Source organism: Amphibalanus amphitrite, unplaced genomic scaffold (genome assembly GCF_019059575.1).
Source record: "Amphibalanus amphitrite isolate SeventyFive unplaced genomic scaffold, NRLGWU_Aamphi_draft 000030F_arrow, whole genome shotgun sequence".
Taxonomy (NCBI): domain Eukaryota; kingdom Metazoa; phylum Arthropoda; class Thecostraca; order Balanomorpha; family Balanidae; genus Amphibalanus; species Amphibalanus amphitrite.
This window is the reverse complement of record NW_024881526.1, coordinates 1,392,860-1,420,480: the sequence shown is the minus strand read 5'-3', so window position 1 is coordinate 1,420,480 and position 27,621 is coordinate 1,392,860. Positions and strand designations below refer to the sequence as shown.

General features: G+C 54.6%; 2 protein-coding genes across 5 annotated transcripts in view; one reads left to right on the top strand and one right to left on the bottom strand.

Annotated features, from left to right (window-relative positions):
• The window catches only part of LOC122366881 (myelin regulatory factor-like), a 77,555-nt gene extending 66,088 nt beyond the window's left edge, over positions 1–11,467 (top strand). For all 4 annotated transcript variants that reach the window (XM_043339550.1, XM_043339544.1, XM_043339530.1 and 1 more), the window contains exons 10-20: positions 1,575–1,775; positions 2,097–2,315; positions 2,625–2,781; positions 3,109–3,241; positions 3,911–5,306; positions 6,454–6,598; positions 7,069–7,234; positions 7,629–7,801; positions 8,364–8,541; positions 9,217–9,445; positions 9,821–11,467. In XM_043339550.1, coding sequence (XP_043195485.1) covers positions 1,575–1,775; positions 2,097–2,315; positions 2,625–2,781; positions 3,109–3,241; positions 3,911–5,306; positions 6,454–6,598; positions 7,069–7,234; positions 7,629–7,801; positions 8,364–8,541; positions 9,217–9,445; positions 9,821–9,904 — 3,081 coding nt within the window. In that variant the 3' untranslated portion in view covers positions 9,905–11,467. The remainder of the gene's footprint in view (positions 1–1,574; positions 1,776–2,096; positions 2,316–2,624; positions 2,782–3,108; positions 3,242–3,910; positions 5,307–6,453; positions 6,599–7,068; positions 7,235–7,628; positions 7,802–8,363; positions 8,542–9,216; positions 9,446–9,820) is intronic.
• Positions 11,468–12,449: 982 nt separating this feature from the next.
• The window catches only part of LOC122367084 (plexin-B-like), a 65,831-nt gene continuing 50,659 nt past the window's right edge, over positions 12,450–27,621 (bottom strand). The window contains exons 15-19 of the mRNA XM_043339872.1: positions 21,544–21,883; positions 19,346–19,499; positions 16,298–16,480; positions 14,730–14,933; positions 12,450–13,511 (exon numbers count right to left, since the gene is read on the bottom strand). Coding sequence (XP_043195807.1) covers positions 12,868–13,511; positions 14,730–14,933; positions 16,298–16,480; positions 19,346–19,499; positions 21,544–21,883 — 1,525 coding nt within the window. The 3' untranslated portion in view covers positions 12,450–12,867. The remainder of the gene's footprint in view (positions 13,512–14,729; positions 14,934–16,297; positions 16,481–19,345; positions 19,500–21,543; positions 21,884–27,621) is intronic.

Genomic DNA, 27,621 nt, shown 5'->3' with positions numbered 1-27,621 from the left:
TCTTGAACCATTTCTGCTCTTCGCGAATCAAGGCGATAAATAACACCCTGACTCTGCAATGTGCAGGTGCGAAATAGCATTTCAGAGTTATGACTCCAACTTATGGCAAAATAGAAAAAATGTTGTGCCGGCTTATTGTCCGTAGCAATGTCATCGTAGGCAGTAATCTGTCAGGAGTAAGCTTCCTAAATTCATGGCATTATGTCATTGATAAGGCGTGGTAGCGTACTCGTGGAATCGCCTTATGTCGATAAAAATGTTTTCAGCCACCTGTAAGTTTTTTTGTGGCCGAGTGACTGCATCCTGGTCGCGTCGGGCTATGGCGTGGATCGCGAGCTAAGCTGACATGTTGAAGGTCATGATCCCATGGTCTCGCCTCCTGACTGCTTAGCATCAGCTTTGTGCGCCGAACCTGATAACCCGGCGTGGCAGGGCCGAGCTCAGCTCGAGCGCCGCGGCTCCAGAAGCTTCCTTTTTCCATATTCCACGGTCTGACTGGAACATGATGAAGGCATTTCTGATGGGAATAACACTGCTACTTTGTCTCTGCTCGGTCCCACGGGCAGAATAGGCAGAATAGTGTCATTTGTGTCAGGGCAATTGGATGGCCCCCTCCTTTTGTTTAGCTGGGCTGATTCTGGCGGCACTGGCGCGGACCATCATTTATTTCTGGGAGGCGAGCAGCATCGATCAAACGCGCTGCACTGGCAAGCGTGACCTTTCTGTCGACCCCTGCCCTCTGCCGCGGGCGCTCTCATACTCTACCCACTGGACTGTGGAGCTACTCTGTCCTTGTGTGCTGCGCAGTTTGCCAATGATCCTCTGTTCCCGGGCAGGCCACGGATCGTTTTACACGTTTATGTGCAGAACTAGCAAACAGGCGAACAGCGGTAAAGCATCCGACATTGGGATTTGTGATATTATCCCACTCAGCTATGTGTCATTGAGCTCGCACACGACACGACGCATAGCTCTTTTAGTAAACACTGTAGCCATTAGAGATGTCAATCGGATACCAACTTTTTGGTATACCGATACCAAACCGATATCAACTCGGTATTTGGTATTTCAATCCTAATGTGTTTGGTATTTTGTTGGTATCATGAACCCTTGCTAATGTTTAAGAGGCTAAGAAATCGGTAAAAAGTTGGTGTTTTCGTCATGTTCCCAAGTTGGTTTGGTTTCGGTATTTCTCCGCGGTTTTGGTTGGTGTTTAGTTTGGTATCGGTATTCCGATTTTCCGTAATTAACATCACACTAGTAGCCATCTGTCTCGGTAATGATTTTGCTGTGGCTTTCTGGTGCCGTGTGTCAGAGTATGTGTGTCTCTGTCCATGCATCCAACGTATTTTCAGTGCCCGCCAGATATCGTACATCAGAGTTACGGCGTTTATTCATTTTAGCTCGACTAACCTACCAGACTGAGTTAAACTCGACCTCTTATTTGACCGTGACCTGGTTGCGTTCCCTCATGCGTTCAACCCGGGTCAGTTCGTGTCAGATCCGACCTCTCGTTTGACCGTGACCTGTATCACTTGACCTCTCATTTGACTGTGACCTGTCTGTTCCCCCAGGCGTCGAACCCGGGTCAGTTCGAGTCGGATGTGGAGCTGTGCTGGCAGAAGGGACAGACCCAGGACTCCACCTACCACGTGGGAAGGGTGGGGATCAACACCGACAAGCCGGACGAGGCGCTCGTGGTGCACGGGAACCTCAAGTTGACCGGTCACGTGATGAACCCCAGCGACCGCCGTGTCAAGGACGATATTGAGGAGGTGAGTGTCGTCATAAGCACCGCAGATTGGTACTAGGAGCTCACGATAGCTGCTATAAATGTCCAGGTGTAACGCTGACATATTTCGTCTATGGACGTTATTTTGCGTTGCTGTGATGTTCCCTGTGGGGTGCGATTGATCCAAGTGTTCAGCGGCATATGTATCATTTCCTTCTCTTATTATATTTATATATTCACTCCCTTTCGTACTAGTTAAGTCTTGCCATCGGCACCAAACTCCTATGGGCGCAAAATGACTTACAATCGGTGCGTGCTAACGCCCCAGTAAACAAACTGAAACTAACCCTCTACCTGTTTTCAGCTGGACACCAAGGAACAGCTGAGTAACGTGCAGAAGCTGCGCGTGGTCAAGTACAACTACGTGGACGAGTTCGCTGATAGTGTGGGCCTGGAGGACGCCGCCGACACCGGAGTGATAGCCCAGGAGGTGCAGCGTATCCTGCCGGACGCCGTCCGACCCGCCGGAGATGTCACGCTACCCAGCGGGAAGAAAGTCGACAACTTCCTCGTGGTCAACAAGGTCAGTGTGATGTGGATGGGACTGACGGAGGGTGTGGTGTTTAATTCATATAAGCCGAGAGGATTTGACTTCTTCAAGCTCAGATTTATTATAAATTAGCGTATTTTGCTTCCGTATAGTTGTACAAAGAAATATGTTTTTCACACTGCAGCTCATAACCATGGTTCATTTTGTTCATTTACAGGTCAATACAAAAACTACCTCGTTCAGGATTGTTGAATTCATCGATAATCTATGCTCGGGTGTTCCTAGCTGACTCGTTATTTCGTTATATTATTATACGTTATTTCGTACCTTGTCGCCTCGCAGGAGCGCATCTTCATGGAGAACATTGGCGCGGTGAAGGAGCTGTGTAAGGTGACTGGCACGCTGGAGAATCGGATCGAGGAGCTGGAGCGGATGAACCGCCGGCTGGCCAAACTCAAACGGCACGGCAGCCTCAAATCCACCAGCAGCATATCAACAGGTGGGAAAGGACAACGGATTTTGGAGGGATGGCCACGGGATGGCACAGAAGGAAGGAGAATGGATATGTTTCCAGACTGGCGCTTGAAATTAAGTCAACAACCTCGTGACATCTTAACGGACGAAGAAATCATACTTGCTTATCGTTGTGAAATGCAAATGAAGTGAAAAAGAGTAAGAAGTTGTGTTGGTCTTATTTACAAAGACGTGGCATCCTTGTTGTTACGTAAGATTCATTGTAAGCGTATTTTGAACGCTAAAGTGCATTTATTGAGTGTTCGCCAGTCTCTTCAAGCCCGTGTGCTGACTCTCGTCGTTTTGCTTGCAGTGGCTAGTCGAGCGTCGAGTTATTTATCGTCATGTCACTTCCACAAGAGGAAGGCGAAGCGTCCCACGAGTCTGCTGCACAACCGCCTCGTGCAGGGCGGCGTCTGCGTTCTCGTTCTCGTCATGCTCTTCTGGTGAGAGGTCTCTCCAAGAGGCAGCAAATGTGTCCTTGTTTGGGTCAGAGAGGATAACGGTCCAGCTTTGCCAGATCATGCCTGTGGGCTGGAAATGTGATTTTTGGCTGAGCGACTATAGACCCCCCAGTACCCATTTTTTTGGAAGATGAGTGACTTTAGACCTCCTCAGGACCCTTGCGTGATTAATGGGATGTCATACTGTAGCTGATATACCGTGACATTTTGTTTCCGACTCCCGCTGTGTGGTGATATGTAAATGTCGTGCTGTGTGGCGCGGTGATTCGGCCCGAGGCAGTATTCTTGCGTGCGATGCCGCCTTCTTCAGCACGGGAAGGTATTGATCGACTCCATCGACAAAACAGTCCTCTATAGCCGGGAAGGTCCGACCGGGCTCCTGCACTCTTCTGTGAAACACTCGCTGTTTTTGCGGCACATGTAATTATAGCTCTGAGTAGCATGTGTAGGCGTAGGTAATGCACACTCATCGGCCATGACGCACTAAAGTATGACGTCCATTGAAGTTCCTTTTCGCTTACTCTGCTCAAGACTTATTAATGTTTGTTTGTCGCGTGAACGTCGTATGTGTGTGAAAGTGTATGTGTGTTGCAGCTTCCGAAGTATCTTACGCTGTTGGATTAACTCACATTTTCTTCTGCTCGTTTTCAGTTTGATAGCGATGTCCACCCTCTACATCATGGAGTGGCAGAAGCACCAGGACCTACTCTCCAACATCACCTCGCCGTCTGCCCACTCTGACCCGACCCTGCTCCCGAACGGAACGCGCCTCCCTCGACCCATACAGATGACAAACGCGAGCGACGGAGACGGTTTCCTGGAGCCGCTGCCGCCCCAGAGCCGGGTCTCGGAGGTGCCCTACTCGCTGGTGCCGGCGACCACGCGCGATCCGCCGCCGCCGCCGCCGCCCCCGCCGCTGCCCGATAAGGAGGATGTGACTGAGGTGGAGGCGGTGACGGTCCTGTCGCCTCTGGATGGTGAGGATGGGGCTCTGCCGACCGCTCCTCCGCCCCCGCCGGCAGAGAGGGAGCCGCCAGGCGCGCCGCCCACCGCGCCGCCGCCGCCGCCCCCGCCCCAGCAGCCGGACTCTGCCGACCGGATCCATAACTCCATCACTGCCGTTAACACATCGGTGTCAGAGAACGACAGCGGTCCGGTCGTTCTACCGGGCTCGGACAAAATGGTGGCGACCGAGGCCGGAGTGAGCTCCACGACCTCCGCAACAACCACCACAACGTCACCATCACCAACGACAACAACTACAACAAAGGCCACAACGGCATCGCCCGAGCCGCTGGCACCGTCGGTAACCTCTCTCGCCACCGAGCTCTCGCCACCTGCCATCAGAGCTACCACAGAACGGCCGGACTCCGATCATCAGGAGGAAGCTAACGGTACGAGCACGGTAGCACCTTCTGAGCCGGAGGTGGTGGTTGTGGAGGCGGTCGGCAGGCGCGAGGAGACGGGAGAGACACAGGAGACGGTGGGAAGGCGGGAGGAGACGGGAGAGAGGAGGGAGGAGACGGTCGGGAGACGCGAGAAGGTGGCCGGCAGGCGGGCAGAGACCAGTGCAGCCGATGAAGCTAGCCTTAGAGGCGCCGAGGAAGCCGAGAACGGTATTGAAGGACCTGGCCCGAACCTGGCTGACGACTATGAGCCTTCTCTGAAAGACTTCATGACCGCAGAGGCTAGTTCGACCACAACCGCCGCAACAACCACCACATCAACAACCAGGTCAACCACCACTACCACCTCGGAACCCTCCAGCTCATCCAGCACTCCCGCAGCAGCTCCTGCCACTACCTCTACCAGGACCACAGCGCCGACTACCTCCCAACCTCCAGAAACTCCTACCTCCACCCCTGCTCCGACCGCGGCTCCGAGTACAGAGTCTGAGCCGAGCTCCACCACCGAGAGGGAAGAGGAGACCACCGCCTGGGATGACGACGATCTAGAGACGGAGACGGAGACGGAGACGAACAGCCTGCTGCCGCCCGTCATCGGAGCGGACGAGAGCTGCCGATCCGGCCGCCGGCGACGTTGCGAGGTAAGGAGACGAGGGGGACAAGTCCAGAAGGGAGTGGGACGGTACCCCTGTGGGGCGAATGAGAATTGGGAACGTCTCTTGGAGATGTGGGTTTCAATATGTACATTTTGCAACCACTTTGCGTCTGGTAGAGCGTTTGCTCAGTGACTGGCTAGCTGATTGTTGCGCTTCATTGGTTTTACGTGCATTAGCATCATATTTAAATCCAAATTTGAGTGCGTCTTCCCATTCAAGGCTGGCATTATTTTAACCACAGCTTATGCAAACATGTGGTTCTGCTGATGAAATAACGAGTGATACTTATATTGGTCTTAGATCGGGGCTCTGTCTGGGTCTAATGTTTATACCTGTACCCAATGTTTGGCCTGGAATGACGCGGGGGGGGGGGGGCGGACATGGGTAATGATTACAACTTTGTACCAGATGTATGAGCTGACGTATACGCTACACAGAATTGTGGTCATCTGAACGTCAGGCTTTTCCAGTCTGACGCGTGTTTTGCTTGCGATACCCATGAATCAGGTCACATTTGACCTTCAACTCTGAGGCTGTTAATTACGAATTTCTTGGACGGAGCTGCCACTACGCACCTCTTTCGAGGTCGCAGGGGTCTCCTTGTGTCGAAACATATTCCAGCCAGTCTCCGACTACTCCGAATTCTGTCTTGTCGGTGTCTGGTTGAACGAGGATCCGGGATCTGTTTGTTTAAATGTGTATAACAAAAAACAATCACTTATTCACGTCATTTCGAAAGTGCTGCGACGTTTCAAGATACGTTATGATTCAACCGTATTCACCTTCTTCGAAATAATGGACTCCCGGTTAATGCTGGTGGCCTTATCGTGTCCAACTCTGTTATGATCGAGGCTTGGCTCATTTTGACATTACCAGCTGACAGCCTCAGCTTATGTATGGTCAGACTTACTCGACATCAAATCGGATCTGAATTCTGACCGAACCTTTGGTTTCACCTCAGATAACTTAAGGATTTATTCATACATTCTATGTAGCTCTGTCTCAGGCCATCTGCTCACCTCCGCCACCTGACCTCCTCTCAGTTCACTCGATCCATGATCTCCGATCTCCCTCTGACCTGTGACCTGCCCCAGGTCACCTTCTGACCTCTGACATCTCCCCTCGCCCTCAGGTCATCTGTTGCGCGTCGCGTCTCTCTGAGACAGACCGCAGTCAGCTGCTGCCGCGCGGCGGGCACAACGAGAGCGACTCAGACACTGATGATGATGACGATGATGATGACGGAGACCGTGACGACAGCGACGCCAGGCTGGATCGTGAGTCACCCGCTCCGCTCTTTCAAAGCTCCGTTATCGGAAGGAAATGTTGAACTGTCAGACAGTTACGTGCATACCTATCGTGGCATATTTGTATTCGCTATTCTGCGAGATACAAAAGAATATTTGCATATAGTTATATCCTGAATATGAACATTAAATCATGCGTTTTTTGGTGGACAATGGATTTCGTGGAGCCTGCCTGTGTTCCTGAAATGCCAACTGTCTGATGTGCTGCGCTGCTGCGTTCGATCGGAATGATAATCGGAATATATATCCCGTATGGTATTGAACGTACTCGCATACTTACCGAGATACCCATACCTTGAGGCCTTATGTTTTCTAAAAGTTATGCAGCCTGTTTGAATCCCCGCCACTCTCTGCCGTTTCCCTTACCCCGGTGTATATGTATCTACTCCCTTCATCAGGATCGTCTGTGTATGACCTCTGACCCTTTCTCCCCTCTGCAGCGTCGTCCAGCCTGTCTGACGTCCAGGAGAACCAGATCGGCCACTCGGCCACCAGTATGGACGGCTCGCCGGGCGGCAAGCGCGACCCGTCCTCCTTCCCCAGTGAAGAGGAGGTGCGGGCGCGAGCTGCCGCACAGCCGCGCTTCACAGGCACTCGCCGGCTCAGGTACGAGGGCCAGAGACAAGAGGGAGAGATTGGGATGGTACTGGATATCCGGGATCGGGACCGAGTGTCGGGCCTGTGGCGGAAAAGACTTGAAGTCGGGTTTTGACTGAAAGCGGGAGAAAGGTATGTCTTTTGAAAAACCTGAGTATTTGACATAACCAGCAATTTGGCGTTAGGAGTGTGAACGTCACTATGCACATTTTTTTTTTTTTAACAGATAGATACTTGGATATCCCCGCCGGAAAGTTGCTTTAGTGGTGCCAAATCCCTAAAAAGCTTCTACCAAAAAACATTTTTCAGGTGACTTATCAGTATCTATTTCGCACGTTCCGTTACGTTTCCGGTGTTTGCACGGTTGAACTGCACCGTTTGACGTCTCCCATCCCCGCCTCAGGTACCCGGGAGGACACGGCGACGTCACGATGGCCAATGACGCGCTCAGCGGCACCCTCAACGACTGGTCCAAGAGGAAGGTGGAAAAGAAGACGACGCCCTCGGTGCGCGACTGGCGCCGCCGGAGGCCGGTGGTGCGCCGACACCACCGCACCAGCCGCGCTACTGCACCAGGTCAGTCGGTAGGGCGTCAGGTCAGCCACGCTACCGCGCCAGGTCAGTCGGTAGGGCGTCAGGTTAACCGCTACCGCGCCAGGTCAGGCGATAGGGCGTCAGGTCGGCTGCGCTACCGCGCCAGGTCAGGCGATGGGGCGTCATGTTAGCCGCGCTACCGCGCCAGGTCAGCCGATAGGGCGTTAGCCGTTCAGTCAGCCGCGCTACCGCGCCAGGTCAGCCGATAGGGCGTCAGGTCTGGTGCTAACTGCGACCGCTTCTGGTCGGTTACAGCAGAACTACATCCGGCCATGTTGGAGCATTGTGTACGCACGTGACGTAAAAGCTGTTTTTATTTGTTGTTACTTTACTTATTACGTGATGTTCCTAACTTATCTTATTATCTTATTTGATCTGTTTTCTTATTAGGGTGTTGCACTGGTTCACTGCACCCTGATTGATCTTAATTATAAGCCGATCAATGCCTAGTTCTCTTTACTTCATCAGACTCATTTCACGTTGGATTTTCACTCACATTTTTTTCATTTTACGACACCATCTGACCGTTGATCTGTCCGTCCAGGCTTCGGTTACGTGGAGACGATTCGTCTGAGGGAGTACCCGGAAATCAACATAGACGCCCGCTACTGCGCACCGGACCCGCTCAATTTCAACTGCGTCAACAACGTGGGCGGCAACTTTACCTTCTATATCCCCGTGTCGCGCCACATGACCAACCAGATGCTGCACCTCGAGCTCTCGTGAGTGATCTGAGGGTCATGAGAGGGCTGATTAGTGGCATAGGGTGCCGGGAATATATTATATTGGTTTTTGAATAGCAGGCTAAGTTGAGTTTATTGGCGTTTATATTGGGATTATTGGATGATTAGCTCACTATGAGGCGGGAATAACCACCGTGGACATTTTTCAGCGGCATCCTGTTGTTAATTGTTGGCTGGCTCAGCTAGCGTGAAATAATGGGCAGGCTTAGAGCTCACTACGATGACATCATCTAAATCAATGGCCGACACGTACTGTAGCGAAATACCCGTCTCAAAGCTTGTCTGTCGAGGCTAGCTTGTGTTTCCTTCGTCTGCTTTCGAACATTTCCATTAAGCTTACAATATTCCTCATCCCTCTGAATCCGGCAAGCTATGTTACCACATCTAACTAACGTGCCGTCCTGTCTGTTTGAACTCTCATTTCTGTGCTCTCCGATGAGCCGGTCACCACGACTCACCCCTCCCCTCTGCCCCAGGTACGCGGACGTCTTACCCCTCCCCTCTACCTCCGGTACGCGGACGTTTCACCCCTCCCCTGTACCTCAGGTACGCCGACGTCTCACCCCTCCCCTGTACCTCAGGTACGCGGATGTCTCACCCCCCCTCCCCTGTACCTCAGGTACGCGAACGTCTCACCCCTCTCCCGTGCCTCAGGTACGCCGAGCCTGTGGCGCCGGCGCCGGTTCAGTGCCGCAGTCAGCTGCCAGCGCTGCCCCAGGCCTGCGTCGGCCAGGCTCCCGGCGACCTCCGCCGGCGTCTCCAGCAGCCGCTGCGCAGTGGAAGTGTGGCCGGTCAGCCCGTCTTCGTGGTACCTCTAGATGCCGGCCGCTGGCGGCAGAGGACGTACACCCTACGCATCGCCGCCAAGTACTTCCCCGACCTGGTGAGTTGAGTCGGGGGAAGGATAACGGTAGGGGACTCGAGCAGACGTAGGGGTAGTTTGGAGGCTGGAGCTTTGGTAGACGTAGTGTAGAGTAGAACCAGTCGTGGTGTAGAGAAGAGTCAGTCGTAGTGCGCTAGTTGCAGTAGTTGCCCGAACTTTTTTTTTTAAGCGAAACATTTATCTCATTTTCATCGCTCTTAAGGCGCAGTGTATACGACAGCTTTGACTTTCTTCTAGTTATTATTCGCTCTCGTTCGGCTGATTTCATCAGCATTGCTGTTTCCTAGCAGCCTCTCTGCTCAGCGCCCTATTTGCTGCCAGATGACTATCGCTAGCTAGTCTGTCGCTAACAGTAGCGCTTGGCACCTGTTGCAGAACCCCTGTCGCGTCTCGAGCACATTCATCAAGTCACACTTCTTCGAGTACAACTTCATCTTCGAGCGTCAGTGCTCCGAGTAGACCACTAGAGGCGACGGTAGCGCCATCTGAAACCCGTCCCGCGCGCCGACCTCTTACGGGTCGCCCTGACGCGCGCGCGGGCACATACACTAAACAGACAATTGTGGCGGAGAGAGACTGGAAGGCCTCTGTATGACCTACGTGGGTCACTGAGCGCTGCTGCGCCCGCCGGCCGCATCAGGAGCTCGGGCCTCGTCCGAGAGAACGACACCGGCCGCGGAGAGTGTAAATAATATCGGGTGGAACTGTGAGTGTCTGAGTGAGCGTATGGAGCCGAGATCGCACCCGGCAAGAAGTGTACCTTATTGGGAACGAAGCAATATTTATTCTTAAAGTAGGGATAAAGTGTACAAGCAATAATGACAGACGGCCCGGGCCCAGCCACGCGCGGCGCTGGGCCGCTTGTGGCCGAGAGCGACTCGCCGTACCCTGCCGGAGGGTTTGCGAGCGATGGGTCCGAGTGGCGGGAACGCTCGGAGTTTCGCCGTTAGATGTCGTGCCGAGCTCGGCAGAGGTCTGCTGGAGGCCCGTCCGTGCCTCGGGCCGGTCGAGTCGAGTGTTTGGTGATATGTGGGTGTCTGGTGGTGCCCTGTGTATGACTCGACGACTCTGTGTACTTGTTGATGTGTCCGTGTCGAGAGCGGCGGGCGGCTGGGTGGGCAGAGGGGCTCGTGGGACCCGTCGCGGCGGCCGCCCATTCACTGTCGGTAGTCACCCATTCTTGAGGCCTTCATCTCGTGCCTGTATTTCCACGGTGCCTGTAATTCCACGGTGCCTCACGTCTGCTCCGTCCCATAGATGATTCCGGTACGTTCAGACAATGCCGTTACTTTGTTGCCATAGTCATCGTGTGCCATGCGACTCGCGGCCGGCCGACGCGCAGCGCCACCTATGTGCTGTTGTAGGTGGCGCTGCGGTGTCACTACTATCCATTACAGGTGGCGCCCATGTCGTGTTGCCGGCTGTTGTAAATAGTCCCGATAGCAGAGGAGCCCGAGTGCCGGTACGAGCGAACCAACACTGCTCGCGTGCTGCCAGCACTGCTCTTTGACCGGGCTCTTGTGCCGAGTGGCCATCTGCGTGGCGTTTGTTAACATTCCACTTCAAATTTATTGAAGACAGATCCTATAATTACAAATTGAGACATTCTCCAATGGTCTGCATATTATGCAAAATCACTTATTTTTAGCCGCTTTTCGGCCCGTCGTTGTTTTGCTGGTGTTATCAATTTTAAGGGACTTAAAATGATCTCATGGCAATAGAGATTTGGTGATTGTTGTGTTTTAAACTTAGCGTTGCCCATGTGTGTGCTTGTAGTTGCGACTTTAGTCCATGTGTGTGATATATTTTAGGCATTTTAGGAGGAAAGATACGCAGCACGAGCGCCGCTCAGCTCTTCTTGTAGGATATTCTTCTGCTTACATGGATACATTATCTCCATAGAGCTCTGAGAGTAGATCGGATCTGAACATTAGCTGTATAAGTGGTCGGGCTACGTCGGGTTGATTAATACTTTGTAGTCAACTACATGTCTGCGCTTAAAATAAAACGATCAAATATTTCGCTGGTGTGAAATGGCCTTTGAGACCCATGGACTGTTCGCTTTCTTTTGAAACTTCAACAAACTGGAACACTAACTATGCACTTTGTTGATGGTTGCACGGAAAACGAAAGTGTTATTAGCGCTATTTTCATAGCTCTTTTTTTTTAAACACCTACTATCAGCGGGCTGTGAAACAGAGCTCGGAAGCCGGTGGTGGCCAGACGATCCGCCAGACATGAGGTCTTACCTGACCTGACCTTGACCGGCGCCCGGGCAAAGTCAGGGCGGCGGATATCTGCCTAGCAACAGATGGACACTGAGGTAGAGGAAGGTCAAGGCGCGGGGTGGGGTGCGTGGGGCTGGCTGTGGCACTGAATGGTACGCCATGCTACAATGACGAATTGTCATTGTTAGTGCGAGCAGGGTGATGGGCTGTGTCGGTCATTGAGGATTGAGGAATGAGTTGAGTAATGAGTAATTGGTGGGAGTGACATTATGAGACAGTGAGAAGTTCTTGTTTGTCGCCAGTGCCTGGGGATGCAAACACCGTGCAGCTTAGAAGCAGTAAACGGCGAGCGTCCCTGGATGGCATAGAGTTAGCCGGTCTGGTGGCATGACTTCGGTGTTGTCCGAATCAGCACTTGGTAAGTACATATAAAGTGCGTTTTTTTTTTGTGTGTGTGTACATAAACAATCGATATGTCTTGTATGCCTATTTGCATACCCAATTACCGAAAGTGTCATCTACGGATAAGATACACTTGTGAAAGTTACGTTGAAGTTCCCTCCGCTCCGAATGGCATGCAGATAACCTATGTAATCTAGATGACTCCCGTCTCTGATTAGGTAGGTATCGTTTCTGTCTCATTTCCCAGCGCTCGTTCATGTGCTCTGTTATTCGTATTGGTCGTCCCGTCATGATACTACGTCCTACGAAGCTCCTTTAGCGCTGCCTACCCAAGCTTTTGTTTTTCCTCCAACAGCTCCATCGTAAAAAGCACATTTGATGATAAATTTCATGTATTATCACAGTTTGGGGCTTACATTAGCACCAATAAATGTTAGTTAGCTCCGGTCATCTGTAAGCAGTCAGCTGCACGGCTGCGATCGGTTCATGAAAGCCCACATACACCAATGTCTCGGAGCTGGTCGCCGCTGTGTGCGCGGCGGCAGCTCCGGCAGCCCGCGGCCTCCCCGGCCGCGCCGGCCCCCGGCTGGGCCGTCCGGGCCGGCGCCGGCCGCCTCCGTCGGCGAAAGACTGCCCCTGTCCCGGGCGTGTGCAGCAGACCGGTGCACTGGATTGGTCTGGCCATGTGAGAGCGCGCGGCCACGCGGCGCAGCTAGGCTCGCCGCCGGCCGGCTCAGGTCCGCTCAGGAGAGGACTGTCTCCCCGCTCAGCTGGAGGGACATGCCTCCCCGCTCAGTTGGAGAAGGACGTCTCCTGGCCGTGGTACGCGTAGTGGATGCTCTCCAGCTTGGCTAGGAGCACCGGGTCGGTGGCCGCGGCGGCGCGCCGCACCGCCGGCCAGTGCCGCGTCACATAGGTGAACAGCTCCTGCGCGGCCACCGGCGTGCACAGCATGGCCGCGTGCCGACCGCTGAGGTGCTGCAGCAGGCCGCTCATCTCCTGGTCGGATACCGCAGGCTCCAGCTGCACGTCACTGAAAAACTTGGCCGCCGCCGCGCGGTAGCGCTCCATGTCTTTGACGAAGAGCAGCCGCTCAGCGCTGAGGTCGCGGTGCGGGCCCGGCCCCTCCGGCAGCAGCGCCTCAACAAACGTGTCGGCCACCACGGCGACAGACGCGTCAAACGACTGAGAGCGCCGAACGTCGTACACGGTCCACGGGTGGCGCAGCAGGGCCGCCCACACGCGCACGCCGTACACGCCGGCCTTCCAGGCGCGGCTCTGCGCCACGTCTGCCGCCGTGCGCCGCGCCGGCTGGCCGTCCGGCTCGGGAGGCGGGGGAGCGTCCAGCAGCGAGAACAGCCATCGCACCGGCGCAGGCAGGTGGCGGGCGCTCAGCAGGGCAGAGAAGAGGTCCTCAATGTACTTGTGCACCGTTCCTGCAACAGAGAGAGGGTATCTTTGAGCTCGGGTGGGCTCAGGTAAGCTGACAGCACGTGGTCTTCTGTGAAAAGGTGTCGATATTCACAATTGGCAATCACATCCGGTTCGAAATGGGCGTAAACTGCTCGACCAGCACGCCATATGACACATTTAGAAACAGTGACAATATGACCACTGAAAGGCCTCGGTAATCAAGCATCATTACATTTGACAGCCAATTGCATGAGACACTTGCTCAAGGTAACATGGCCATATTATGGAAAGAGTAATTACGCAGTAACGTTTGACATCAAACTAGTATTCCATGATGGGTCCCGCAGTCGAATGATGAAGCGATAGTTTGTCCGTCAGTCACATGCCTGGGCCGAAGTCCATTCAAATAGGTGGGCGGCCATGCAAACGGGAATGTGTATTCCATCATACGATTGAACGTCTTTGCATAGCATCCGTCCAAGCACAATGTGGCCAGCGAGACGGTTTCAGATGGGAACAATATGCCCGGCTCGACAGTGACATGTTCATTCGTACAGGCTGACAGCGTCCAAGGCTAGCCACCGGCTGCATGTCGACAGCACATCATGTATTCCTACTGTGTGCTAAACAGCCGCCCACGAAATGCTAGGAAGTCACAATAGAAAGGGCAAACCTGGTTCGGCCGCATGACATCATTCGATGAAAATCGACTGCGCCTACTGGCAACGACACGGCCGATTCATTAACGGCCTGCAACTGACTGGCTTGAGTTGCTGGTTGGCTGGTGGGCAAGTGACAGCAACTGGCTGACAACTGCGTCCCGGCTCCATCCGCTGGGCCGATAGCTATTTGTAAGGATTTTCTCGGCAAAACACGGGCTTCGTTAGTGGTCTACCTCTTGTTGATTCCAATCATTCCGCTCGTATATTTCGGACTGCTAATCCCCGTCATACATCGTTCGCCCAAACGCTTGGTGGTCCGTACAATGCCTTCACTCTGGCTATTGACGATTTAGGCATGACGGGGACCACATTAAGTGTCGTGTCTTTTTTTGCATCTGCCTACGTTTCTGCCTTGCGTGACTGTACTTCTGTCGCTGTCTCTGTCTATGTCTTTCCTATTCGTCTGTCTACCCGTCTTCCTCTGTCTGTTTTTTTTCTTTTTCTCTTTCTCTCTCTCTCTCTCTCTCTCTCTCTCTCTCTCTCTCCCCTCTCCCTTTCCCTCTTCCTTCCCTCTCCTACCTTTGGTGGAAATGAGTCGCGTCAGGTAGATCTCCGGGATGGGCTGTTTGAGCTCGTCCTTCTTGGTGGTGCCTGCTGAGGCCGACCGGCTCAGGTGGTAGATCTGCGCCGGCTGTGGCTCGCAGCCGCTGCTCGCGCCACTCGCGTACCCCGCCGACGAGCTGGGCAGCGTCAGCTCCGGCGTGGCGTAAATGTGCGTCACCGCTGTAATACCGCGAGTAGGGCAGGTCAGGTCACAGGTCACAGGTCACTTGTGGTCGCCCCATTCCATGTAGGGGCGACGGCACGGCCTATCTATAACGGCACGCCTACAAGCGAGATTTTATTGCATGAGCACGCATTACAGAGATAACTTAACACTAATAGATACATCGAACATATATCTATAAATGCCGGCAACTTACTATTGCTTTGCAATAAAAAAGACACCGGCTCATGAATCGTTTGATATGCAGTTACGGCATCTGATAATTGACTGATTAGGACTGCATACTTTTTGCAAAACAAGTGTTTATTAATAGCTGCGATGTCTTTGTGCGTTTCTATAAATCCATCATTAGCGAGTTTGCGGTGGTTTCTGACGATGTGAGATGCCGTCCTTCGTCTCTCAGTTGTCGGCTTCTTTGTGAGACGAGATCAGATGGCGGCCCGGGTATAAGCCCTCCGTTATTTTCAGTCCTCGCTCCGTGTTGTGCCGTTTCGCTGTGACGCATGAATGGGAATTATGAGCCTCGCCAAAGCACGGATTCCATGCTACGTGAAATAAATGCAACTCGTGCATAAAATGTAACTAGGAAAACCAGGCGGCCCGACGCTGCGGATTGCGGGTAAGCAGATTCCGTCCCTCGCCGCTGTCACAACATTTCATACCGGCGTCTGTCACGGATGTGGGTTACAGGGCCGGTACCAGGATAAAGCCCCAGTTCTGGGACGTTGCATGATAGTGTCACTCCGATCCACTCACGACGCCGAAAATCTCGGACGGCATGGGACGCAGACGAGAGAGGAATTAACGTGGTCCGTGCCGTGGGACGGGTCAACCGGGATCACTCCGATATGTGGCGCACTATCAGTCGTGCGGCGCATGAACCGTCAACAGGGACAGGAAAAAGAACTGCGCCAGCACTGACAGGTAAAAAACTGCGCCCAGCGGATAGGACGAGAAAAATGATTATGCTCAACTGATGACTCACATAGCCGGCTAAAGCCAGTTTTCATACAAATGTGCATCGTACATGTTCAGTTTCTTCTCGATACGCATCTGTGAGCACATGTCTCCCTATTGGTTGGAAGGATTGGTCCACCCAATTAAGCAGTAACCACTGACCGTGTTCTGAGATCAAGTGACGAATCACTACCAGTCAATACTCTCAGCCATATGCCTTGGCCCATATACCGCCATCACGTGACCCGCGCCTGCGGCCACTCACAGATTCTATGGAGTCCTATCGGTCACTCACGGCTGCTGTATGGCTCCTATAATCTACTCACGGCTGCTGTAGGACACCGAGTAGTTGGTGTGGTGTTAGCCACTTACGACTGCTGTATGGCTCCTATAATCTACTCACGGTTGCTGTACGGCTCCGAGTAGTTGGTGTACTCGTCGCTGTGACGCGCCACCAGCGCCAGCCTCGCCGTCTCCTCCAGGCCGTAGTGGGAGAGGGTGTTGACGCGCCTCCAGCCGTGCAGCGTCACAGAACTGAGGTCCGTGTCGGAGAGCGTCAGACGACCGCCGCGGCCGTTCAGCCACTCTGCCGGAGGGGGACGGGTCACGGAGGTCAGGTCAGAGGGTTAGATACGATCACGGGTCACAGGACAGAGTCAGACGACCGCCGCGACCGTTCAGCCATTCTGCCGGTAGACGGGGTCACAGGTCAAAGGTCAGGTCAGCGACTAGCAACCACGGGTCACAGGACCCACAAGGCAGCGTCAGACGACCGCCGCGGCCGTTCAGCCACTCTGAGAGAGGGGAACGGAGGTCACTGGTCAGAGAGTTAGATACGGTCACGGGTCACAGGACAGAGTCAGACGACCGCCGCGGCCGTTCAGCCACTCTGAGGGAGGGGAACAGAGGTCAGGTCAGAGAGTTAGATACGGTCACGGGTCACAGGACAGAGTCAGACGACCGCCGCGACCGTTCAGCCACTCTGCCGGAGGCACAGGGGTCACGAGTCGGCTCAGAGGTCAGGTCAAAGGCCAGGTCAGTGACAACGGGTCGCGGGACAGCGTCAGATTGGCGTCGTGACCGTTCAGCCACTCTGCCGGAGGGGAAACGAAGGTCAGGTCAAAGGTCAAGTCAGGTCAGCTACCACAGGTCACAGTGCAGCGTCAGACGACCGCCGCGACCGTTCAGCCACTCTGTCGGAGGGGGAACGAAGGTCAGGTCAAAGGTCAGGTCAGCGACTACAGGTCACAGGACTGGGGACGCAGTCTCAGGTCAGGTCAGAGGCCTAAGGTGACTGATGACCTGGTCGGCTGCGGCAGACGACTGTCACTCAGGAGTAGTGATGTCAATTACAGAAAATCGGAATACCGATACCAAACCAAATACCAACCAAAACCGTGGGGAAATACCGAAACCGAACCAACTTTGAAAGATGAGAGAAATACCAACTTTTTACCAATTTCTTAGCCTCTTATACATTAGTAAGGGTTCATAATACCAAAAAAAAAACAAACACATTAGGATTGAAATACCAAATACCAAGTTGGTATCGGTTTGGTATCGGTATACCAAAAGGTTGGTATCCGATTGACATCTCTACTCAGGAGCATTAATTCAGTCGGGAACGTTACATGGTTTATGGTGATGGACTGCAATTTCGCAAACAGCTCTAAGCTCGCTAGTTCACATACCGAAGCATCATTTATCTGCAAGCATCCGATACATGAGGTTCTGAATGCCGTTTTGTCTTAATTTCTTACATAGGTATAGCTCAGATTGATATTGAATTTCACCCATATGCCCACTGCACATTCTGCGAAGTACAAAGCAGTGCCATGATGACAACATCGATAGGAGGGAGGCGTTTCCTTTACATTAGGCATGCATCGATCCAGCTATCGCCCTGCCGATCGGGCGGCTGGCTGCAGCCGAGTCCGAAATAGGCCGTCTCTGGTATCGTCCCGGCGCAAATCCCGGTATCCTATGCCGGAGCTGGATTCCAGGGAAGTAAAATAGCAAGGCTGACGCAAGGTGTCTCCAAGAGTGGGTGATAATAGGCCTGTTCACTGGCGGGCATCCCATATGCCGGCAGGGATCACCAATTCACTTCGGTGTTCACAGAGGAAAATCAGCCAATCGTGCCGTCCCGGTTGACCCCTACTTCAGTAGCATTTTTACCACATTCACCAGGGCATTTTCATATGTGATACGATCAGAGTACCACAGACCGGCACAGTGAGCACTGAGCATTGTGCAATGTGCAGGCGAGTTGGCGAATTCCCCACTCGGGACGGCAATGGCAGACGCGATGTTATTTGCGAGCGTCCCCGGCCGTAAATAATAGATGAGACAGTGCGGTCAGCAGCCGTGGTCAGTGAAACATGGCAGACCCTCGCTGGCCGGCGTTTTTTCGGGCCCGATTCGGAATCCGACATCGTCATTTCGACTGCTGCACCGTAAACTCACAGCGCGCGAACACGGTAAAGTCGCCGGCAAAATATGATTCATTTGCTGAGAGATGAGGTTGCCGGCTGTCTTCGTGGCTGCACTGCTCGTTGACATGACTGATATCGGGAAGATCGGCAGATATGGGTCATTACGGCTGTCAAAGATGGATTCTGAGACGTCAGCCGTGGACTGGGAATTACCCCGAATGCTACCGAGATTGTCCAATGCGGTCAGATTTGGGTCAGTGTAATTAAGGGACAGTCGGTGGTTATTGGGCACAGAGCGTCCAGAAAGAGTGGATCGTAGAAGGTCCGATTTACCGTAGCGGCGCGTGAGGTTTGTAGTTATTCAAAATAAATGCGTTGAGGTAACCATTGAATGAGTTTAATGAATCATTTAATTTTCGTGATTTTCCGGGTACCGACAACTAAATTTATTTAAAAATCAAATATGCGTTTATTTCTGAAGTGGGTACGGGAATGCTTTTGCGATAAGAGCATGCCATCTGATTTGTCAATAGGCCCTGGAGCAGCTACTGATGCTCCAAACATCAGCAGCTGGGGCACCCTAGCCTAAGAATCTAAGATCGGACACTCAGATATTCCTAATCATCACCAACAAATATACTCACGATAAATGAATGAACCGAGAGACCATGAGCTATTTTTCATCCGTTCAAAATCACGCTGCGCCTTGCGATAAGGACTCGCACCACTGCACTGTGGGGCGGCGGGTATTTAGAGTCTGGTCGTCACTCACCCAGGTCGAAGTCCTGCGGGTATTTAGAGTCTGGCCGTCACTCACCCAGGTCGAAGTCCTACGGGTATTTACATAGAGTCTGTTCTTCACTCACCCAGGTCGAAGTCCTGCGGGTATTTAGAGTCTGTTCTTCACTCACCCAGGTCGAAGTCCTGCGGGTATTTAGAGTCTGGCCGTCACTCACCCAGGTCGAAGTCCTGCGGGTACCTATTTAGAGTCGGGTATTTAGTCTGTCGTCACTCACCCAGGTCGAAGTCCTGCGGCGCCGGCTTGTGTGAGTCGGCGCTGCTGGAGAAAATCCGGTCGATAATCTTCTGCTTCACCTGGCTTATGGTGTCGCACGAAAGAGCGGCGCACGTCAAAGTAGAGGGGTTGGAATTGAGCGACGCATGCACCACCTGTGGACAGGGAGAGGGAAAGACACTCAGACACTCAAAACGGGCACTCAGGCACTCAGAAAGAGGACTTGTGCAATTAGAACGAACACTTAAGTATTTAAAACACGGTGATCGATTCGCGAAACGGATATTCAAACTCAGAACAATGCAGTCGTCTGCTAAACTCGCATGCTGATTCACTAAGCCTTCACATCAGTCGCCAAGATGTTGCTATATTCGCTCACTTTTTGAGGCTCTGAGTCATGGGCCCATCTTTCAAACGCGGCCTGCGCTGTAGCGTTTCTCAGCGGATGGTGCGGCCGTCACGAGAGATGGACGACGACTGCCACTCAGCACTGGCCAATGTACGGAAATCCCGACTGCATTATCATGTCATACGGGCCATTCTGCTGTCAGACACTGCAGCCTTTAAAATACAAGGGAAGGCGAGCATCAATTAGGAGATATGGCGAACTGGATGAATTAATTTTATTGCCCGCCTCTGACTATATGTCGAAATGATTTGGTGGATAAATGAACTCATGTCTATCGAAGTTCTCACGATACTTTGACGCGGCTGCTGGAAGAAACTCGAAAACAACATCAACCGGGGAATATTCGAAAACAACAACCAACGACATAGGCAAGCCGTGAGCTTGTTGATAACTCTCACTTTCATGAAATTCGTGTCGTCTGCAGTGTATACCAGTCCCACTAAAGCTGAGACATGACCACACGACATTTCTTCCACTGCATCAACACAGCCACATGCCACTCATGCATCTTTCACTCGGCATTCCACAAATTCACCAGACATTCACAGCACCGCGCCCGGTAGCGTCATTCCAGGCACGGACGGGCTTCGAAATCGAGCCACTCCCCGTCTGTCGTCTTGTTGTCACTGCGGCGGCGCCGATCTCAGCTCCTCCCATGACATTTTTAACGCTCGCTACTTCGTACTCCACCTTCTCAGAGACATTGGTTGGCAGTGGAGGCACTCAGTGTCCTGAGAGCACCCACGGGTCACGTCATGGGTAGTCGTTGGTTGTCAGCGGCGACTCTCGATGTCCTGAGAGCACCCACGGGTCACGGCTAACGGCGGGCGGCTGAGACCGGTCACGACAGACCCCGGCCGGCCGGCGGTCCGTCAGCGGACATGGACGCCCTCGCGAGCCGCGCTCGGCCCGCCTCATCAGCATTCCCGGCACGGAGAGATCGCTCTTATTTCCTGCCGTCATCCATTGCGAATGCAGACAGCAACGATGGAGCAGCGGCATAAGAGCGGTTAGACGTTTCTTTAAAGTCGTACGTTAGATTATGCAATCAAGCGGCGGTCGCCGAATGCTGCAGCCGGATTTATCAGTGGTATCGTATAAAACGGCACCATTCCAATGACAATTACACATTAAATCGTCCGGGGTATAGAGACAGTACAGCGAAGTGCATCGTAATGCACGCTTGTCTCATGGCGCGTGTCAACATGAAAACTTAACGATTCTCGGTGCTCGAACGCCGCCGATTTCTGCGAATGGCAGTTGGTCCGCCTTTGGAGAGCGCCATGGTGGCCGAACCTCCCACAGTGATGGTCTAAATCGACCATAACCGCAGCGCGCCGCCCCCTGGTGAGCCTTAGACGAGTGCAGGCTCCCCTCGGATCGGCCATCTTCCCTTCTCTGCCTCTGCTCTCGCTAGGGTCGCTCTCCCCTCCAGCGCGCTTTTACCACCCTCTTGATTGGAAATCATTACTATCGCCTGCCACCAACAGCCGTTTTTTCTTCTGCTAACCACCTCCTGTCGCCTTTTCTCTGACCACAGTCCACAGCTTAAGTAATCATGCCCCTTATTGCCCAGAATTACCTCATCTCACGAGCAGCCCTCTCCCCACTCTCACTTCTCCCTCACCTCACCCCTTTCCCCTCCTCCCGTTCGCTTCACTCTTCCTCACCCTTACCCTTACCTCCTCCCACCGCTTCTCTCTTACCCCCTCTCGCTCTTTCTGTCCCTCTCCCTTCCCTCTCCACTCATCCTTACCCTCCTCCCACCGCATCCCTCCCCCTCCACTCACCACCGTTTTGTAGTCGACCTGTTCCTTGAGCAGCGTACTCTCTGCCAGCGAGTAGCGCGCCGCGCCGGTCAGCGCATCGACCGGCCCACGTTCCGTGAGCCGGTGCAGCGCGCGCACCAGCAGCAGCAGCCGGCCGGCCGGGCCGCCCTCGCGCAGCTCCTCGTACAGGCACACCGACAGCCAGCAGGTCAGCAGACGCTCCAGCAGCGTCGTGTCCGAGCGGCGCGTCAGCGTGCGCGGCGTGGCCGGCCGGCCGCGCAGCAGCAGGCCAGCCACGATCGACGTCAGGTACTCCATGCGCGGTAGCAGCACGGCCGTCAACAGCGAGGCCACGCTGACGCTGAGGGAGGGGAGGGGGTCGTCAGAGGGGAAGATGGTGCGGCTATGTGATAACGCAGGTCACTGGTGCCTGGTGGCAGGGTTGGACTGCTTTAGGCAAGAAAGCGCATAAACTTGCGAGAAAGCATAGAAGGTGCTCGATAAGATTTTCCCCCCTCAGCCAACAAGAAAAGTGAAGAAAGCAAGAGAAGCGAGAAAAAGAGGAGAGAGAGAGAGAGAGAGAGAGAGAGAGAGAGAGAGAGAGAGAGAGAGAGAGAGAGAGAGAGAGAGAGAGAGAGAGAGAGAGAGAGAGAGAGAGAGAGAGAGAAAGAGAGAGAGAGTGAGAGAGAGACAGAGACAGAGACAGAGACAGAGACAGAGACAGAGACAGAGACAGAGACAGAGACAGAGACAGAGACAGAGACAGAGACAGAGACAGAGACAGAGACAGAGAGAGAGAGAGAGAGAGAGAGAGAGAGAGAGAGAGAGAGAGAGAGAGAGAGAGAGAGAGAGAGAGAGAGAGAGAGAGGGAAGAGAGGAAGTAAGATCCAAATGCACAGCGGTCACCGTCCGAGGAGACCGTGTTGCAGCCGATAATGAGGGGAGGGGCGGACATATGCTGCGGTCAAATGCTGTCGCTGTCGCTACTGAATGAGGTGACGGCGCAGCAGGTGTTGGCGGTCGCCGGACACGGAAAGGCCTGCTGCCTCGGCCACGGCCATTGAGCCGCTAACGGTTCCTGCATTGCTAGTGCGCTTAAAAGCCCTCATGAAATTGTACAGTTCTTGGTATAAATGTCATCGCTCAAGGCATTCAACAGGTATAAATGTCACTATATGGGAGAGTCAACAGATCCGGGATGAAGAACACTGATGCCGCCAGGCCAGATTATGTATGGTCAACAACCTCGGCTCTGCTGGCGTACGACCCGGCTCCGCAGAGTGCCCAGGTGATTGAGAAGCACTTGTCCGCACAGCGATCCGGCTAAGTCGGCAAAACTGCCGGCGATTGTCACCTTTGTCGATGGCCGGCCGGCCGAGGCGGGATTCAACGGTGATAAAACGGCGCCGGGCATGAAATGAAGCAATCATTTATCGACAGACGACACTCGGCGACCGCAGCCGGCGCAAAAACGGCCGCCGATCAGACATGTCCGACACATTTTCCGAGCAGCCATCGTCACGTCGATCGGTGGCCGGCGCTGCCGCCCGCCCGGCTGTAATCTGCCCTCCGCGGGCTGGTGGAGCACGCCCGGCTCCAGCCCAATGTCTAGCGCCGGCCGTCCGCACCAGTCCTGTCTCTGCACAGCCGAGAGACTCCGCGCCCCAACAGCGCGACTCAGGAACGGGTCGGACCGGGTCGGCCACGACATTTTTTGGTCGTTTCGTGCCTCGTCCGTTGCACCGGCGAGGGCGCCACGGCCCGGGCGCGGCGGCTCTCCGACGGGGGGGGGGGGGGGCTCTCCGGGCGACTCTCCGGGCGGCCGGCAGCGGCGGCTGCATCAGTGCGCCGAACACAGGGCTGCACTCAGATCGACATTGATGATACCCGTATCTGATGCGATGCGACATAATCGCCGAGAGACCGGCCGGCCGGGCGCGCGGCGCTTTCCGGCTCCGCAGTAAGCCCGTCTCTCTCTCTCCCCGTCTATTCTGCGGCCGGGCCTGCCGGATGCAGGAATGTGTCAGCTGAGACGGCCGCATTAACCACAGCCGGGGCTGAGCCGAGCCGCCGCGGCTGACGGCTGCAGCTGGTGACGTGCGCTGCAGCTCAGCCACAGCCGGTCAGACGGGGGCTGTCTGATGGACCCACGGCGGGCGACCGAGCCCAGACCAGACCTTCGGCCAGTCTGCTGACAGCTGGAGTGGTCAGGACACGGTCCGGAGTGTAGGACCCTAGACACCACTGGGTGTATTTTTGGACTTTGGCTGCATTGCGGTTCGCGGTCTCACCTCAGACACCTGGGTGGTCCAGTGTCGACCACTGCTCAGCATCTAACACCACCGCAGCGGGCAGAAATTTATGATCGTATTGACGCGACGCAATGCTGCACTCGAGTGAAAGTGACGGGTTTCTGGTAAAAATGCGGACGTTAAGTATTTTTAGCGCTATTACGAGCTTGCATGGCCTGTGAATCTCAGACATTATTTCTAATAATGGTGTTGAACTGCCAACGTGAAGGCCGATGGCAGACATGAACAGTTTGATTAATCGCCGGGTCTTCACAAATTCATTAACAGCTCGGACTTAAAAATGTCCAAGTTAAGCCATAATTCCGGCGTTATCATCGCTGTGAAGTGGCTACCAGTCACCATGGATATAGAGATATATCCGTTATGACCAACTAATCACCGCAGATTATGCAGCCTGACGCTCGGAGGTGAGATTGGCAGCAGAGCTCTCTCACGACGGTCCGTCTCGGCGGCTACTGGGCGAGCCGGGCCGTCTGCGACACGCCGCGTGTAATTGTCACAAAAACAGCCGGCTTAGCTGTCCAGACACCAATTAGGGAGAATGTGACAAGCCGACATGACAAATATGCCCGGTGGATTGGAGTGACTGATTGGCTGTGCAGCGGCGCGGCGGTCGGCGGTCGGCGCTGGGTCCGCGGTGGGGCCGGCGCCGGCCGGGCTGCTCCGCGCGGCCGGCCGGGAGAGGAAGGTCTGCAGAGGGGTGCTGAGCTGTTCAGACCCCCCCCCCTCCGCCTCCGCCTCCGCCTACCCCACGCTGCGCCTGCTCCACATCACAGGTGACAGCATGTCGAGCCTGGTAATTACCGGCTCCAGGACCCCTAATGAGCCCACTGTTCAAGGCCAGATGCCGCGGCACGTCCGCTCAAACAAGATGTGCATTCTTTGCAAAAAGACTGCCTTCTGGACAAAGGTCTTATCTTTAGAATGACGTCTTGAATGGCGGATACAATCTCCAATGCTCAAAAATGCCATTTTAGTGTACATTATCTTAGTAATTAGCCATGTATCGTGCAACGTCAATTTTATTATCAAGCGTCGATTGAACAATTTCGGGATTAAACATGCATAATCGGCCATAAACCACGTCTGATTAACTGATGCGCTTGTTATGTATGTATCTTCTGCTGGCTGTATTTTTGATAAATTGCTTTCACGGATAGGTATATTTTTATGTTCTTTTACTGATTGGTCAGTATTCTTCTAATCAAGGGTTCGGTAACAACTTAACCTTTCACAAAGATTGTAAACATTGTTAGCTGGTAGGTATACAGCCGCACGAAGCCAACCAATAATTGTTTTGTCTCTGTATATCTTGCTGAATTGGTCCCATTGTTTCACATGGACACCGTAGGAACTACGGGTGTTCCGATTTCAGCTCTTACTTGTGATCGAGCCTTGGTGTTTGGAAAAATGATGAACCAGACCCAGGGGCAGGAGCCAATAGTCGCACTCGAGAACACCCGACGCTAAGACCATGTCAACGGTTGATCGGGAATCTGGCTCGAGACCGTGTCGACCAGAAGTCTACTCAGTACCTAATCTGACTTGGGGCCGTGTCTGTTCAGGGATCTGGTTCAGGACTATCCGTTGCGTCTAGCCATGGAGGGTGAAGTGGCAGCCGAAGCTGTCAGTGACGTCTCTCCACGCCCCCTCGCCATGTTTAATCAGACCATGTCATTAGGGGAAGCCGCCGCCCGCGCCACGTCTCGCCGCGCTGCGCCGGATTCGCCGTGACGTCGCACATAGCTGCCATCGTAATTGGAGGCTGGCAGAATATAATGGCCCGTACTTAGACTAATAGATACCAGCTCGCCGCGCGGCCTAAGTGAGACTGAACGATGACCGAGGCTGCTGCAGCCGGCATGGCCCGGTCACCCCGTCCCGACCGGCATGGAAGACCGCCGTCTGGCCGCGCGGGAAGCGGTCACCGATCAACGGTCACAGACTGCTGTCTTGAGATGGTTGGTCACCGGTCAATGGTGAGACTGCTACATGTTAGGGGCTGGTCACCGGTCAATGTTGAACGGTCACAGACTGTTGTCTGCAGAGGGCTGTCACCGGCCACAGGTGCAGTGTGGTGCCTCCAACTCTAACTCGAGTGTGGGCCGGCCCAGTCCGTGGAGGTCTGTTCAGACCGAGCCGGTGGACGGGAGGAGGTAGCCGCGGCCGGCATTCAGCTGTCACTGCTGAGCAGCTGCCCGGAGCCGCCTGGTGCTGCCCGAAGCCGCCTGCTGTTGCCCGCAGCCGCGGCTGTGTGAGGCGGCGGTCCGGCGGCCGGCGGGCCACTGCCCGGGGTCACCGCCGACCGTCCGGCTGCACCGCTCGGCCGGCTCGGCCGGCGCGCTGCACACTGCACTGCCGCCATGCACGTTCGTGCCGCCAGTAATCAAAACGCGGCTAATGATAATAAATAACGCGCAATAAAAATGAGTTAAGCATAATGGTACGGCCGCCGACGCCGGCCGCTGGTGGCTGGCAGGCGAGTCCTCCCCTATGGACGGAGCTGACGTAAAGACGGCGCAGCCCCTGGGTGGGTCGCCGGCCGCAGGCGGCGGCCCGACACGCGGGCGTCGCTTCAAACGCCGCCCGAAAGTTTATTATTGTGTATTAATTACCGCTATTCAGGGATAACGAGAGAGTGCATGTGTCCGGCTCGTTAATAATTAGCAGCATGCATCTTGCAGTACCTAAGGATGATGCATTGCTGCTAGACAAGGAAAGCCTTGATAGTTTTCTATCGATATAGAACATCAGAAGTGGGGATCAGCTCCTCGCATACCTTGCATACCTTCAAAACGTGTCGAGCGTTGAGTTTCAACACCATCAGGCTCGTACCATGCCGTACTGTGTGTCCTCTCATGATAATGGGTATTGGTAAGGGTAGCCTGAGCTGGCTATATTCATGAAGCGCAATTGCAGAGCAGCACGACCTGAGCGGACCATGGCTGGATGCCAGGGACCTTGGAGGCGTGTTAGACGGTGGTGTTAACTGCTTATCAAACTAGCTGAGCTCGGCCGCGCTCTCATGTTTCACTATCAGAGGGCCAAGCCGTTGGCAGCTCGACGAGCCCCTGAAATGTGACGACCGCGCCACCCAGGTCGCCTGGTGCCGCGATCCGGGATTTCCGCATACGACGGCGCCGCTGTGACCGGTTCGCAGCCTGTCAGTGCCAGAAGTTTGACCTCTACTGCGTCCGGCTGGGGGCTTTCGGAGGAGGCGGAAGGACTGCCACAGGTGCCGTGTTCCTGTCCTGGCACCCGGGTGGGCGGTGCAGAGCTGTCCTGCGCCGTGGCGTCTGGGCGGGGCCGAGACACCGGCGTCCGCCGAGCAGCCGTGTTCGGCGGGGGCTGACACGACCGCGGTGTCGGACCGCGCTCCGACCAGGTGCTGCACCGGACCGCCCAGCGCCGCTCACCGCGCGCCGGGGCGGGACGGGCCGTCCGCTCGCCCGGCGGACCGCCGCGTCGGCCCGTCGCCGCCGGCGGCCCGCCGTGCGGCTGCACGGGCCCGGCGACACGCCCCGCCGCCGTCGGTAGTAATGGCTGATTAGGTGCGCTCGGCGGCGCCGCGATACGCAGCGCCCCGCTGACCGGAGAGCGGTGGGCGCCGGTGACAGGCGGCGACAGTAACCGAGCCGGGCTGACGGACGGCGCGGCGGCGCCGCCGGCCGGCCCCCGCCCGGCCGCGGCGCGTCCTGCAGTCACCTGTGCAGCCGGCGCCGCGATTTAGTGACGTCCACACCGGGCCGGGCCCGCCGGCCGGCCGGCCGTGACCGGTTTTCAGGTG